This window comes from Saccopteryx leptura, chromosome 3 (genome assembly GCF_036850995.1).
Source record: "Saccopteryx leptura isolate mSacLep1 chromosome 3, mSacLep1_pri_phased_curated, whole genome shotgun sequence".
Lineage (NCBI taxonomy): Eukaryota > Metazoa > Chordata > Mammalia > Chiroptera > Emballonuridae > Saccopteryx > Saccopteryx leptura.
Genome location: NC_089505.1, coordinates 198,165,913 through 198,179,759, shown reverse-complemented (window position 1 = coordinate 198,179,759; position 13,847 = coordinate 198,165,913). Strand labels below are relative to the sequence as shown.

At 38.7% G+C, this 13,847-nt stretch overlaps 1 protein-coding gene across 1 annotated transcript in view; it reads left to right on the top strand.

Annotated features, from left to right (window-relative positions):
* Positions 1–13,847, top strand: part of MBOAT1 (membrane bound O-acyltransferase domain containing 1) — a 121,439-nt gene that overhangs the window by 68,199 nt on the left and 39,393 nt on the right. The window contains 4 exon segments of the mRNA XM_066377139.1: positions 7,573–7,628; positions 9,942–9,996; positions 11,444–11,627; positions 13,518–13,710. Of these exon segments, the coding sequence (XP_066233236.1) occupies positions 7,573–7,628; positions 9,942–9,996; positions 11,444–11,627; positions 13,518–13,710 (488 nt within the window).

Sequence of the window (13,847 nt, the reverse complement as noted above, 5' to 3'; positions counted from 1 at the left end):
ATAGCTGCAGGAGGGGAAGGGAGAGAGAAAGAGAAAGAAAAGAGAGAGGTGGAGGGGTGGAGAAGCAGATGGGTGCTTCTCCTGTATGCTCTGATCAGGAATTGAACCTGGGACCTCCACATACCGGGCTGCTACTCTACCACTGAGTCAACCAGCCAGGGTCTTGTGCATGTATATTAAGAAGTGTTATATCTTCTAATATCGTATCTCCTTTATCATTATGAAATGCCCATCTTTGTCTCATTACCTTTGTTGTCCTGAAGTCAGCATTGTCAGATATTAGTATGGCTACACCTGCTTTCCTTTTTTTTTTTTTTTTTTTTTTTTTTTGGTGACAGAGACAGAGGGATAGATAGAGACAGACAGGCAGGCAGGGAGAGAAATGAGAAGCATCAGTTTTTCGTTGCGGCATCTTAGTTGTTCATTGATTGCTTTCTCATATGTGCCTTGATTAGGGGGCTACCACAGAGCGAGCGACCTCTTGCTCAAGCCAGCAACCTTGGGCTCAAGCCAGGGACCATAGAGTTATGTCTATGATTCCATGCACAAGCTATTGACCCCACGCTCAAGCTGGTGAGCCTCCACTGAAGCCAGATGTGCTTGTGCTTAAGTTAGCAACCTCTGGGTTTTGACCTAGATTCTCCGTGTCCCAGTCTGATGCTCTATCCACTGCACCACCACCTGGTCAGGCTATACCTGCTTTTCTTTGGGTATGATTTACTTGGATAATTGTTTTCAAACCTTTCACTTTGAGTCTATTTTTGTCCTTGCATCTTAGATATGTCTCCTGAAGGCAGCATATGGTTGGGTTTTGCTTTTTGATCCAATTTGTTACTCTGTGCCTCTTTATTGGTGAGTTCAGTCCATTTACATTTAGGGTAATTATTGATGTTGAGGATTTCCTATAGCTGTTTTATGTTTTGTTTTCTGGTAGCTCTGTGTCTCCTTTGGTTCTTCTCTTTTATGTTTCTGTCAGTTGTTTTTGTTTGGTGGTATTCCATACTTCTTTCCTGTTTTCTCTTTAAGCTTTGTGTTTCAGTATTTTTTTCATGGTTGGTTACCAGTAGGTTATCAAGAGAAAAATTTCATATATATATGAGTCCTTTGTCATATGAGTGCTTCTGCACTCCATCTTCTTTTGCTACTGCAGATCTTTATCCTCTCCCCTTTTATGTTATTGTCTGAGTACTGCTTTTTTACTTCCTTGATTAAATTTATTCCTAGGTGTATTATTCTTTTATGAAGCAATTGTGATGGGATTGTTTTCTTAGTTTCCCTTTATGGTAGTAAATTAATGGTGTATTAAAATGCATCTGATTTCTGGTTATTTATTTTGTATCCTGCTGCCTTCCTTTCTTTGATTTTACTGATTCTTTCCATGACCGGTCAGCTGTATTTCCTGTGCTCACTATTTCATTCTTGACCTCTTTTATTGAGTTCTTCATCTCCTGATTTTGTTTTCTTTTTTTCCCCCCACTCTCTTTGGTGAAGTACTCATTTTGCTCATTGATTGTTTTCTGGACTCATTTAATTGACTATATTCTCTTGCATCTCATTGAATTTTTTTTTCAGAACCACAATCTGTATTCTCTGTTGTATAAGTTATATATTTCCATGCTTTAGTTTGTTTTCTGGAGATTTTTTATTTTCTTTTTAACTTTCCTTATTGCCTTGGTTATTCATGGTATTTGGTAGATTTCTTCTTTGTCTAGGCCAGGGGTCCCCAAACTTTTTACACAGGGGGCCAGTTCACTGTCCCTCAGACTGTTGGAGGGCCAGACTATAAAAAAAACTATGAACAAATCCCTATGCACACTGCACATATCTTATTTTAAAGTTAAAAAATCAAAATGGGAACAAATACAATATTTAAAATAAAGAACAAGTAAATTAAATCAACAAAGTGACCAGTATTTCAATGGGAACTATGGGCTTGCTTTTGGCTAATGGGATGGTCAATGTCCGGTTCCATATTTGTCACTGCTAGCCGTAACAAGTGATATGACGCACTTCCGGAGCCCTGACACGTGCGTCCGGCGTCACCGAAGTATTACTGTACGTGAGCGATGCCACATACAGTACTCCAGGAGCACAGGATGAAGATGCATCCGGAAGTGCGGTGGGGGCCAGATAAATGGCCTCAAGGTGCCGCATGTGGCCTGTGGGTCGTAGTTTGGGGACCCCTGGTCTAGGCATTTATGTATGAGTTTCATTTCTCTAGTAGATTTATGAGAATTAATTCTATTATTTTTTAGCAGGTAGCACTGACTCACAAGTATTTTAGCTCTCATGCAATTTTCTAGTTTTTCAGACCTCCATGGGGTGGTGGAAAATGGCCTGTGCTCCCTGGGAACGTGGGTGCCTACTCTGTGATCTAATTTCCCCAGCCCCAGGTGACCCTGCAGGGGGACACAGTGGGTAATTTGGCTCCTAATCCATGAAATTTCAGTGCTGTGCTCTGCAGCCAAACATTACTGGCCAGGTAGCTGTGATGCATGTGGGTGGGAGAGCTGAGGGAACCTGGCCACATCTTCTGTTGCTTTGCCTTGCCAGCAGTGGTGACCAGGAGACCTCCATAGTGTCCCCCCTGTACCTCTACTCAAACCTGGGATTAGTTTAGTGTGTGCCTTTGCTCAGGGAAAAAGTGATTCTGTAGTACTAATTTTCAGGTTTGCAGATAATGTGCTCTACAACCCATTATGAAGGGTGAAGGAAGGCAAGTTCCAGGAGGTTAAGGGGTGGCTAGGCTCTGTAGCTTTTTTCCCTCTGTCTGGAGTGCTAATTGCCAGACACCTAAGGCTGCACCTTTATGCTTCATCCCTGTCCAGGTCTCTGGGCTCACCTGCAGCTTGAATGGCCCACTTCTGCAGGAATGCTCACTAAATCTTTTTGCTTCTCCCTGCTGAAGGGAGTACCAGTCACAACCTCATTCTTCCCCTCTCTGGACTGAGTCCTGTTGTGAGCTTCCAGCTCACATGGCTTGTCTTAGCTTTTCTCCCTTGTTACCTCTCCAGTTCACTCTCACTTGTCCACCTTTAGATGTTTCAATACGCACATCTCTCAGAAGTGTTTGTGTGTTGAGCAGGTAGTCCTTTGTTGAAAGTGTAGAAATTTCAAGCCAAGAGACTTAAGGGAAACCTCTCATTCTGCCATTCCTCTGACATCACTCGAAATTCATTCCTTTTTGTAAACAGGTTTTAGTTTAAGGATTTTAGATCTGCTTTTTCACAAATTATCAGTATATTATATATCAGTGATCACATATGAGTTGTTTTTTATTTAAGTTGTTAGAAACTCTTTTAGATGTTTAAAACAGAAGCAGTATATGTGGAAAGTATAGTTTGAATGATGTATAACAATATTTGATCCATAGCTTATTTTTTTCCCCAGAAAAGGACATTTTTTTGAAACATGGACAACAATATGGTTTTTACATAGACCCATTGGTGCAGATTTCATATCAAATACATTTTACTTATTGACATTGAGGTAAATATTTAGTTTTATGCATTGCATTAGTCTGGGTTCTCTGAGAAGCAGATGCCAAGATAGGGACAGAGTGTAAAAGGTTTGTTGGGTTAAATGCCTGTGAGGGAAACAGGGAGGCCACCGGATGAGGCTAGGAGAGCCATCAGATTGAAAGGCATGTCTGACCTGAGATGAAGTGGGGACAGAGGGAAGAGTCTCGTCTTGGGCTGCAGTGCAGTTCTAGGACAGTTTTGGCAAGTTCAGTGGGAAATCCTTGAGCTAAATATTCCCAAGGGCAGAGGAGTACCGTGCCTTGTGGGGAGGCATGGCTTAGCAAAGATAAGGTGGCAGAATCACAGGACACAGCTGGAGCCTGTCAGTTATAAACTGCCCCTGCAGCTGATCTGAGAAGCGTTTCTTATGGCCACCACACATGTGCATATTGGACTTAACACATAAGCTTTGCTGAACATGTGTGCCTTATTATGGCATACATTAAATCTAACCCCAGATAGAGGAAAACAAATCCTTTATTTCTATAGAGATAGAAAGGTAGGCTAATTCCATGACACATTGTATGTCTTTGTTGGTATAGCTATTTTATTAGACCTTTCATATATATATATTTTTTATGAATGAAATGAAATGTAGGAACTTCTTTAGTTTGCAAGTTGCATAGTCACCAGAGAATATGCCTCAAATTTTAAAAATTTTGTATTGGGATTTGTGTAAGGAAGATTGAGAACTTAAGTCTTATTAATGATTCCTAGGACTTTCAGTTTTGCAGGAAAACAAAAAAGACAAAAAGGCTTCAGAACAAATATTGTACTATTTTGAAAGTCATATTTAAAACTCCTTTGAATGTCATACTTAATGTGAACCCCTTATGAGAAAAAAAGCTCTCAACATCTATTATACATTATAGGCCAGAGGCCATGTTGAATCTCAAGCAGTGAGCTGCAAAGTTGTGATGGTCTAAGATCATTTTGATTATAGAAAGCTTCATGTAGCTTTTATTTCTGGGACTCAAGCCTCAGTGTTCTGGAAGAGCAGTTATTTTTTTCAATATAAAAGAGCATAGTCACATGTGTTAGCTAGGAGCACGTCTTGCTGCCTAAAAGCGACCACCTCTGTGGTTCCTGTGTTTGCCACACCTTCTCACCAGTCCTGGCAGAGCACAGAGGCCTTTCCCTTCCACAATCCGACTCATTCTGCTCTTAGCCTCCTACACAACATTTAGAATCTTGTTTCAAGCGATAGCCATTGGCCATTGGGTTTTTGCAAATAAGAGATAAAGTTGGGTGTAGGTGTTAAGATTTCAAAGTGTATTTGTTGGTACTTTCTTGAAAAATGCATCTTGTTTATGTAGATAGTTTAAAATATTACATGCTTATTATGTTACAGAGATGGAAAATAGGAATTAGAATGAGAGGAACTGAAGAGGAAATGGACTCATGGAGAAGTGGCTAAATGCAGTTAACACACATCACATTTGGCCCAAATATTATTTGTGCCCAGTTCCATCCTTTTACACATCTGGGCCTGGCCTGAGCTCAGAGTGCAGAGACTGTGTGGCATCCCAGTTTCATTCCAGGGACTCTGACATAGGACAGCGATTTGTATCTGGTGTGCCATAAGAATTTTTAAAACATGCAATAGCTGTCTATTTAGTCAGGGGCACTGCCCTCTTTTCCCTTAGATTGCCAAATAAAAACAAGACAACAGCCAATACAACAATAGCCATCCGGTGTGAATGAATCAAAATTATATATATATATATATATATATATATATATATATATATATATATATACACACACACACACACACACACACACACACACACACATACACACACACACACACACACACATATACACACACACACACACACACATATATGTATATATATTTTTGTCAGATCGGCAAAAATATATTTTTTTGGTGTGCCACAGAATTTTAGTGATTAGCTTATGTGTGCCATGAGGTGAAAAAGGCTGAAAATCGCTGCCATAGGACATTGATTAAGTCCTCAGCATTCCATAAAAATGAGGCATCTGTCCATAGAGCTCAGAGACAGCAAATTCAGTAAGAATCCTTAAGAATGGAGATCAGAAAACCAGGATAAACTAAGAAGGTTTGGAAGAAAGTATAATAGTTATAACAGTGGGATTTTATCTTGTCTTGTTTGGCCAGAAGAGAGCTACTAAATGTACTCAACTAGGGTAGATGATTGGAAAAACAGGTGTATTTAAAAACTGCAGCATTGTTGAGATATACATACCATATAATTCACTCATTAATGTATACAATTTACTGATTTTAAACATATTTTCAGAGTCAATTTACAGAGTACAACCATTCATCACAATTAATTTTATAGCATTTTTATCACCCTCAAAAGAAACTTGTATGTGTTAGTTATCTCTCCTCATTTCCTCCCAATTTCACCATTGGAAGTGACCAGCAATCTACTACATTTCTCTGTGGATTTGCCTCTTCTAGACATTTCATATAAAGGAGATCACATGATATGTGGCCTTTTGTGTCTAGCTTCTTTTACTTAGCATGTTTTCAAGGTCCATCCATGTTGTAGCATGTGTCAGTACTTTATTTTTTTTTATTACTGAAAAATATTCATACCATATTTTATTTATTCATCAGTTGATGGACATTTGGGTTATTTTCTTTTTGGCTATTATGAGTAATGTTACCCTGAACACGTGCGTACAAGTTTTTGTGTAGACATATTTTTATTTCTCATGAAAATATATGTAGGAGTGGAATTGCTTGGTCATACGGTAACTGTTTAACTTTTTGAAATAGTGCCAGACTGTTTCTAAAGCAATTGCACCATTTAATATCTCCACCAGAAATGTGCAAGGATGACAGTTCTTCACCTCCTGGCTAACACTTAGCTCTCTTTTTGATTCTAGTTCTTTTATTGCTTGAGTCCTTTTATTGTGGCTTTGACTTGCATTTCTCTTATAACTGATTACTGTTGAGTATCTTTTCATGTGCTTATTAATATATATATTTGTATATATATATATATAAAATCTTTTTTAGAGAAATGTTCATTTATATCCTTTGGCCATTTTTTAATTGGATTGTCCTTTAATTATTGAGTTGTGTTTATGTATTCTAGTAAAAGTCTTACACATATACTACTTACACATATTTTCATGCATTCTGTGAAATGCCTTTTCACTTTCTTGATGGTGTGTATCCTTTGAAGAACAAAAATTTTAACTTTTAATGCTATCCATTTAATCTATTTTTTTGTTACTTGTACTTTTAGTGTTATGTCTAAGAACTATCGCCTATGAAATTTTACATTTGTGACTTCTTCTAAGAGTTTAATAATTTTAGCTCTTACATTCAGATCTTGATCCGTTTTAATTACTTTTGTATTGTTTTTATGTGGCTATCTAGTTGTGTAGTTACTATGTATTTGTTGAAAAGATTATTCTTTCCTCCATTGAATTACCTTGGCATCCTTGTTGACATGGGCGGCACTTATTAGGCAAATTTTTATTTGATGGCTTTTTGCAAATTGAGATTGGTATTATTTTTTGTTACTAAATGGTTTATTTATAGGTAGCTGCATTTTCCAAATGTATCTTTTACTATGTGTGCATGGGAAATAGCCTTTATAGAACATACTATGGTGGAGAAGCCAAAATATATATCTCATCCAGGTAGAACCAAGGCAGTAGGTATCCCAGACCAGTGTAGCTTACACTTTAATGTGCATCTACCCAGAGATCTTGTTAAAATGCAGGCTTTCGTTTTCTGGCTCTGAAACAAAGTGAGATTCTGCATTTCCAGCAATCTCCAGGCCACGCTCATGGTGCTGGTCCTGGAACTTCAGCTTTGAGTAATCACTCAAGAGGGCCTTTCTAGTGTGATCTTGTTGTTCAGTGTTGTTCTATCTACTTACTTAAAGTGATTCAGAAAGGAAGTACTAATTGTTTATTTTGAATTAAATATTTTATATTTTATTTAATACTCTTCAAGATGTAAAACCACCATGTGGAGAAACAGAATCAAAGTTCCAGGGGCACTTTTGCTAATCTTGATTAACTTCTATCTTTCTTTTAGGCCTCTGATGATTGTCACTCAGAAGATCACAACCTTGGCATTCCAAGTTCATGATGGTGAGAAAAACAACCCTCTTTTTTGCTCTAAGAGTCTACCTGATGTCTTTTATACTCTGTACACAACCCTAGGTTTGGACAAGTGCTGGCAGATCTTGCTGTATTCTGTCAAAAATTTGTAGACCTCTTTAGTCATGGCTCTGAACTTTCTATGTTATTATCGACCATTTCCCTCCTGAACCTGTAGCCTAAATTTGCTGAAATATTTGCATTGAGAACTGTGGGTTTCTGCTTATTTTTACAGTGCTTTAAATTTAACTTATGGTGCTCTCTGCCCTTCATTCCAAATCTGTTAAGAAAAGGTGGCATCGTGTTTCTTTGGTTTAATCTCTGAGAAGCTCATGAGGTAATAAAAGATTAAACAACATTGGCTGGTTAACCAGTTTTTTAGGTTTCTTTTTTTTTCTTAGAAAATTATCTGAGATTAGCCTGACCCTATAAAATGCTGGGAGAAGAGTCTTCTGTTTGTATAAAAACTGCATGTTTTCTTTCCTCAGTCTTTCAGAAAATGCAATTTTCACAGTTAAAACTGGGTGTCAGGGAAGGAGAAGACATTTTCAGTGGGGTGGAAGACAGTCTTCAGTGATGCCAGATGCAATTACTAAAAGTACATTTGGTGGATTTCTCCTTCTCTGGCAGATGCTGTTTGATCGCTGAAACTTTTTGTGTGTTGACAGGTTGAGAAAATGTACAATCTTTGCAAGTTTTTTTGTTTTTTCATAAAACGTGGACATTAATGTAATTTCAGGTTGACCCTTTGTATTTCTAGTTTATAACTGGTGATTCAGTCATTCTGTAGAGAACTGGGTAATTTTATACTAAGCATGGAGTCTTTATAGGGTGACCAATGTCCTGGTTTGCCCAGACCTGAGAGGTTTCCCAGGGTGGGACACTTAGTGCCCAAATTGACCAAGTCCTGGGCAAACTGGGTTGAGTTGGTTAATGATTTTGTATCTGAAAATCTACCTGATAGAAGTTACAGACTAACATTAGTAATATAAATTAATAGCTAAAATCAGTTTAATTTCTGGGATTGCCAGAGATGTATTATTTGATGAGAGCTTAGAAAACAATGACTGTGATTTTTAACACTGCTTCTTTTTTTTTTTAAACATAAGCTTTTTACCTAAATTTACTTTTATAAACATTCTCAGTTTATTCTATTTTGTGGAACATCCCTTACATGCAGCAAAATATTTATTTGTCTTTTGTCTTTTTTAGGTGTGTTGGAGGAAGAAGTAAATTTTGGAACCACTCTGCTTTCTCTTAAGCATGTTTTTGAGTTGTTAAGCATGTTTATGAGTGGTGTCCTTATCAGTCTTAGCTGAGCATACAGTGTTAAAGTTGACATTTAATGCTTAAGGGATGACACTTCAGCTGCATTGATACTAAGTTAGCATATACATATTATGGGAAGCAGAAATGTGATTTGGTTGGGAGTTTTTCAGGCATGCATGAGTTTTAAAAGAACACCACCTAATAATTCTTCTGTGTTTTTTCTGAATTCAGGATTGCATTTCCTGTGTTTGAGGAGAGGGAAGTTTCCTATTTCTTTCCCATTACTTTCCACATCCATGCTCTCAGGTGGTACCAGGTGTTTGTACCCAGCATATCAGAGATGTATTTACACTGGTTCCGGTACAAAGGCAGACTTATTTCTCTCATGTAGCAACAAAAAACATATACAGCATGGTAAGGTGTGTAGGAGATGTGGAGGGTTGTCTGGGATTCACGTCATACTGTGTGGATTAACTTGGAAGTAACCCCTGAATCCTCCATTCCTTGTCAGAGCCTTTAGGGACTTTTCTTACACATGGACTTATGGGTAGTGCTTTGATCTGGGGCATTTTTTAAAAAATGGAAAACTTTGATTTGTGAAACAAAAATTAATCACTTTTCTTAAAAAATGAATTTCATAAGTATCTTTTAAGATTAGTTTTCTACTGCTTGACTGGTGGTGGTATAGTGGATAGAACATTGACCTGGGATGCTGAGGTCCCAGGTTCAAAACCCCAAGGTTGCTGGCTTGAGTACGTGCTCATCTGGCTTGAACACAGGCTCACCAGCTTGAGCATGGGGTTTCTGGCTTGAACATGAGATTATTAACATGATCCCATGGTCACTGGTTTGAGCCCAAAGGTCACTGGGTCACTGGCTTGGCTTGAGCCCCTGTCAAGGCACATATGAGAAGCAATCAATGAACAAGTGACGTAACTACGAGTTGATGCTTCTTATCTCTCTCCCTTCTTGTCTCTGTGTCAGATTAGTTATCTATTTCACTTTAAATATTTCCAAGTTTTTTCTTTCTCATAGGATTAGGACGAAGAGCTGAAGACCTGTCTGCTGAGCAACATCGACTTGCTGTAAAGTAAGTAAGTTAAATTTAACAGTGTATTCTTGAATACTCTGTGTATCAATATCTAGAGATCTTCACTTAAAAATATCTGCATATGAGCTCCATTATGTGAATGAAATATTGTTTATTTAATGGATCTGCTACTGATGGACACTTGGGTGTCTACCAGTCTTTGGCTTTTGCAAATGGTAAATGATGACTAACCTTGTCCATGGGTCATTTCAGATGGGTTTGAGTAGAGCTGTAGGATATTCCCAGAAGTGGAAATGCTGGGCCAAAGAGTAAATGGATCTGTAATCTTGTTAGTTTTGCAAGATTCTCTTTCACTGTGGTTGTTATGTCTATTCCAGAATTATTTTTATTGGGCATATGTCTAAGGGTCCCCAAGAAAGAGTTATGAATGCATATCAATGTGATTAAATGCTAGTATGAAAAACCTTAGGCAGTAAAGCTGGAGAGAAATTCTGCCTGGGGATAGGAGGAAGGTGGACTTTGGCCAGTTGATGTTTCTTAGAAAAAGGAGTGGGTGTTGGAGAGGAAGGGAGGCTATGCAAAGTGTGGGAATAACATATGAAAATAGAATGACATGTGGAGTAGCATATTGGGGATGGTTGCACAGCCATGGCCAAGAGTTCCTGTTTGAGAGTGGTAGGTAATCACTGGGAGAAGTGAGAGGGGCCCAGGTGGTAAGGAGAATGAGTGCTTCATATCTTCATTAAGGATTTGGGACTTGGAACCAATGGATAATCACTGGAAGAGTCTAATGAGTCAAGCTGTTTGCTAAGCATTATGGGAGTATATATGCTATATGCATAACTCCAGTGACTGGTCACCAATGGCATTTTAGGAAGCCTTTCCCCACAATTTTATCCTACTAGAGGACCATGCCCCTTACAAGATTGGCTCCTTCAGACTTTTTTCCCTGCCAATTACCCTGTCTGTTGACCTGGTGGCTTCCTGGGTGACAGCAGACATGAAACTGTTACAGCAGTAGTTTTGTGTAGCTTCTGCAAGTGGAAACTGGTACCACCCATCATTGTTTTATATTTATTTGGACGATCTGGAGAGAGTTTTCCCATGTGAAAGCATCTCAGTCAGCTAATAGGAAGTCCAGTTCCCCACCTTCTGTTTATTAGCTTCATCTTCTCCTGTAGACAAATAAGTTGATGAGGAAGCATTTCCCAGCTTCGGAGTGCCTTTGCCCTAGACCCCACCCTCCGTGTTTGTAGTAGTAGTTGGCCAGCAGAGGTTGTGGCAGAGTGCTGCATCTTCGCTGAGCCACTCACCTCATTAACTTTTCAACAGGATTTCTCTCTTAGGTGAATTATTAGAGAAACAGAACAAGGAAAGATCCTGTTATGTTTAATAAACTATAAAGATGACACCTGTGTTTACTATTTGCTAATTTGCAAATATGAAAGAAAAAGAGTGAAGAGTTTTCAACTTTTTATTTTCACAGACTAAAACCCTCTTTTTTGGAATACTCAAGCTACCTTCTCAACTTCATGAGTGTCATAGCTGGCCCTTGTAACAATTTCAAGGACTACATAGCCTTCATTGAGGGGAGACACACACACATGAAGTTGCTGGAAGTGAACTGGAAGGAAAAAGGTTTCCACAGCCTGCCGGAACCTTCTCCTACTGTAAGTTTTTGGTGCCAAGCATTTACCCAGAGGTCCAGAATATAGAGTTTGGCCAGGGCTGATTCTCACTAATAATTGTTCTAATTAAAAAGCCAAACAGTTTATCAGAAAGTTTGGCCAATAACTTGTCCCTCCATTTGTTTAAAATTACCAGTACTGGTATTTATTTGCAGTTCTCTGGGTTAGAGAAACAGATGTTTATTTCACAGAGGAGCTCATAGGCTGGTATTATTAAAGTAATCATTCCATTAGTCAGCTGCCAATGTTAAGTGCCTACAGTGTGCTCAACACTGTACTAGTTAACACATTCAAATTTATGGGTGTTTTGTCTTTATGAACAGGAATTAATACAGCTAAGGATAATATGTTATACAAGGTAGAGGGGGAGGAAGTGGGGACCAGAATAAATGTGCTTTTTATTGTAGAACCTGTTTGTTGCCAGGGAAACTGATTTTACATTGCCCAAAGCTTGGTTTTAATTGACTTTGAGGGAGTTTAAGATGGGCTTCTTTTGAAATAATATTTTAATATGAATTTTACTAATCTCAAATTAGTCTACAGTAGGACAACTTATTGAACTTTACAACTATGCTAAGGTTATTCAGCTAACATGTCCTATATTTAAGGAATTTTGTCATTAATTGAAGGAATAGGGAAAAGTGAGTAAGGGAGAAAATGAGTATAATTTAAATATTTCATAAATGCTAAACGTCTAGGCAAAATTAGGTATTTGAAATTTTAAGTGATTCATTAATTAAGCATGAATTTTCAGATAGGGTTGATACTGTTGGCTCCTCAGCACTTTATGGTTAGTCTCAGAGTGTTGGCTCCAACTCATTATTGAAACAATCTTGGAGCGAAGGCACCATGGCTGCCAGACGTCAAAGGAGCTGCAAGTGTTTCCAGGCAGCTTCTGTCACAGTAGTGCTTTTGCATTTCACATGCTCTTATTTAGAAAATAATGTTGTTATTGAGTCTGAATTAATGTCGCTGTCCAAGTTTGTGCACAGAGAAGGTGAGGTGGGGAGGCTCCATTTAGGCTAAAGACACAGTGATGGGAGGGGGCTGGCACCCACGAGCTGCTATGTCCTCAGTGGCTAAGCGTGGTAAGCATTTCAGTGGGAACCAGGCACTGTTCTCGGTACCTTATACTTATTTACTTAAACCACAACCCACCTTCTGAGGGAGGTACTATTGCTCTCCCTATGTTATAGATAAAAGTAGTCTGTTTTTATAAATTTGGGAACTATAACTGTGTTGATGCTAAATGACATTCCCTGGAATTCCAGGGAAACTGGACAGAATTACTCTATCCAGAGGAATTTAAAATGTTATTACACCATAACCCCAGAGCAGAACGCATTCATCCATTCTGGAAGGTTTCTAAAGCTTCCCGTTACCTGCCGTGTCCTGGTGCAGGCATTTAATCAACACGCACAGAACCCTTCCTAACTAAGCTCGGTCCTCCTCCCTGGCAATTCAAGCCCATTTCCTTGGTCAGCTGGCTACAGAAGTGGAAGACAGCTGGTTCTTTATTTCTGATGCAAGATTGCTGCCCTGGAGTATCTGTTTCTCTTATGTTTTGCATAATAAAATCATCTACCCTTTGCTGGTAGAATTTACTGGTAAAAGTTTTCTTCCACTTTAGATATTCAGTTCTTGAGTGTCAGACTTATATTCTGCATCTAAATATAGCACCTCTGCCCATTCTGCCATTTGTGCCAGGAGTAAGAATGCCCATTGCCACCCCTTCCAGGGAGCCACTCTTAGTGGCCAAAGCAGTTATTGGAACAGCTTTGTTCTTCATGTGCCCTTACTACAATTGTCTTTCTCAAGCAAAAGTCTTCTGAATAGTTGCACTGATTTTTTTATTTTCTCTCCTAATTATAGGGCGCTGTGATACACAAGTTGTGCATGACCTTGGTGTCTCTCTTTCTGTTTTTGACACTCACAAAGACCTTCCCCGTCACCTGCCTGCTTGATGACTGGTTTGTTCATAAAACCAACTTTCTGACTCGACTGTGCTACTTATATATTGTCATGCAAGCCTCAAAGCCCAAGTATTACTTTGCCTGGACATTAGGTAAGTCTGATGGAGTGCCCTTAAATGAATGAGGAAAAGATGCTACTCCTTGGACAGCTTAGCCAGAACAACACTTCGGGTAACCACACCAAAAAAAGTCCAATATATAATATACAGGGGGTCCTCGGGTTATGACA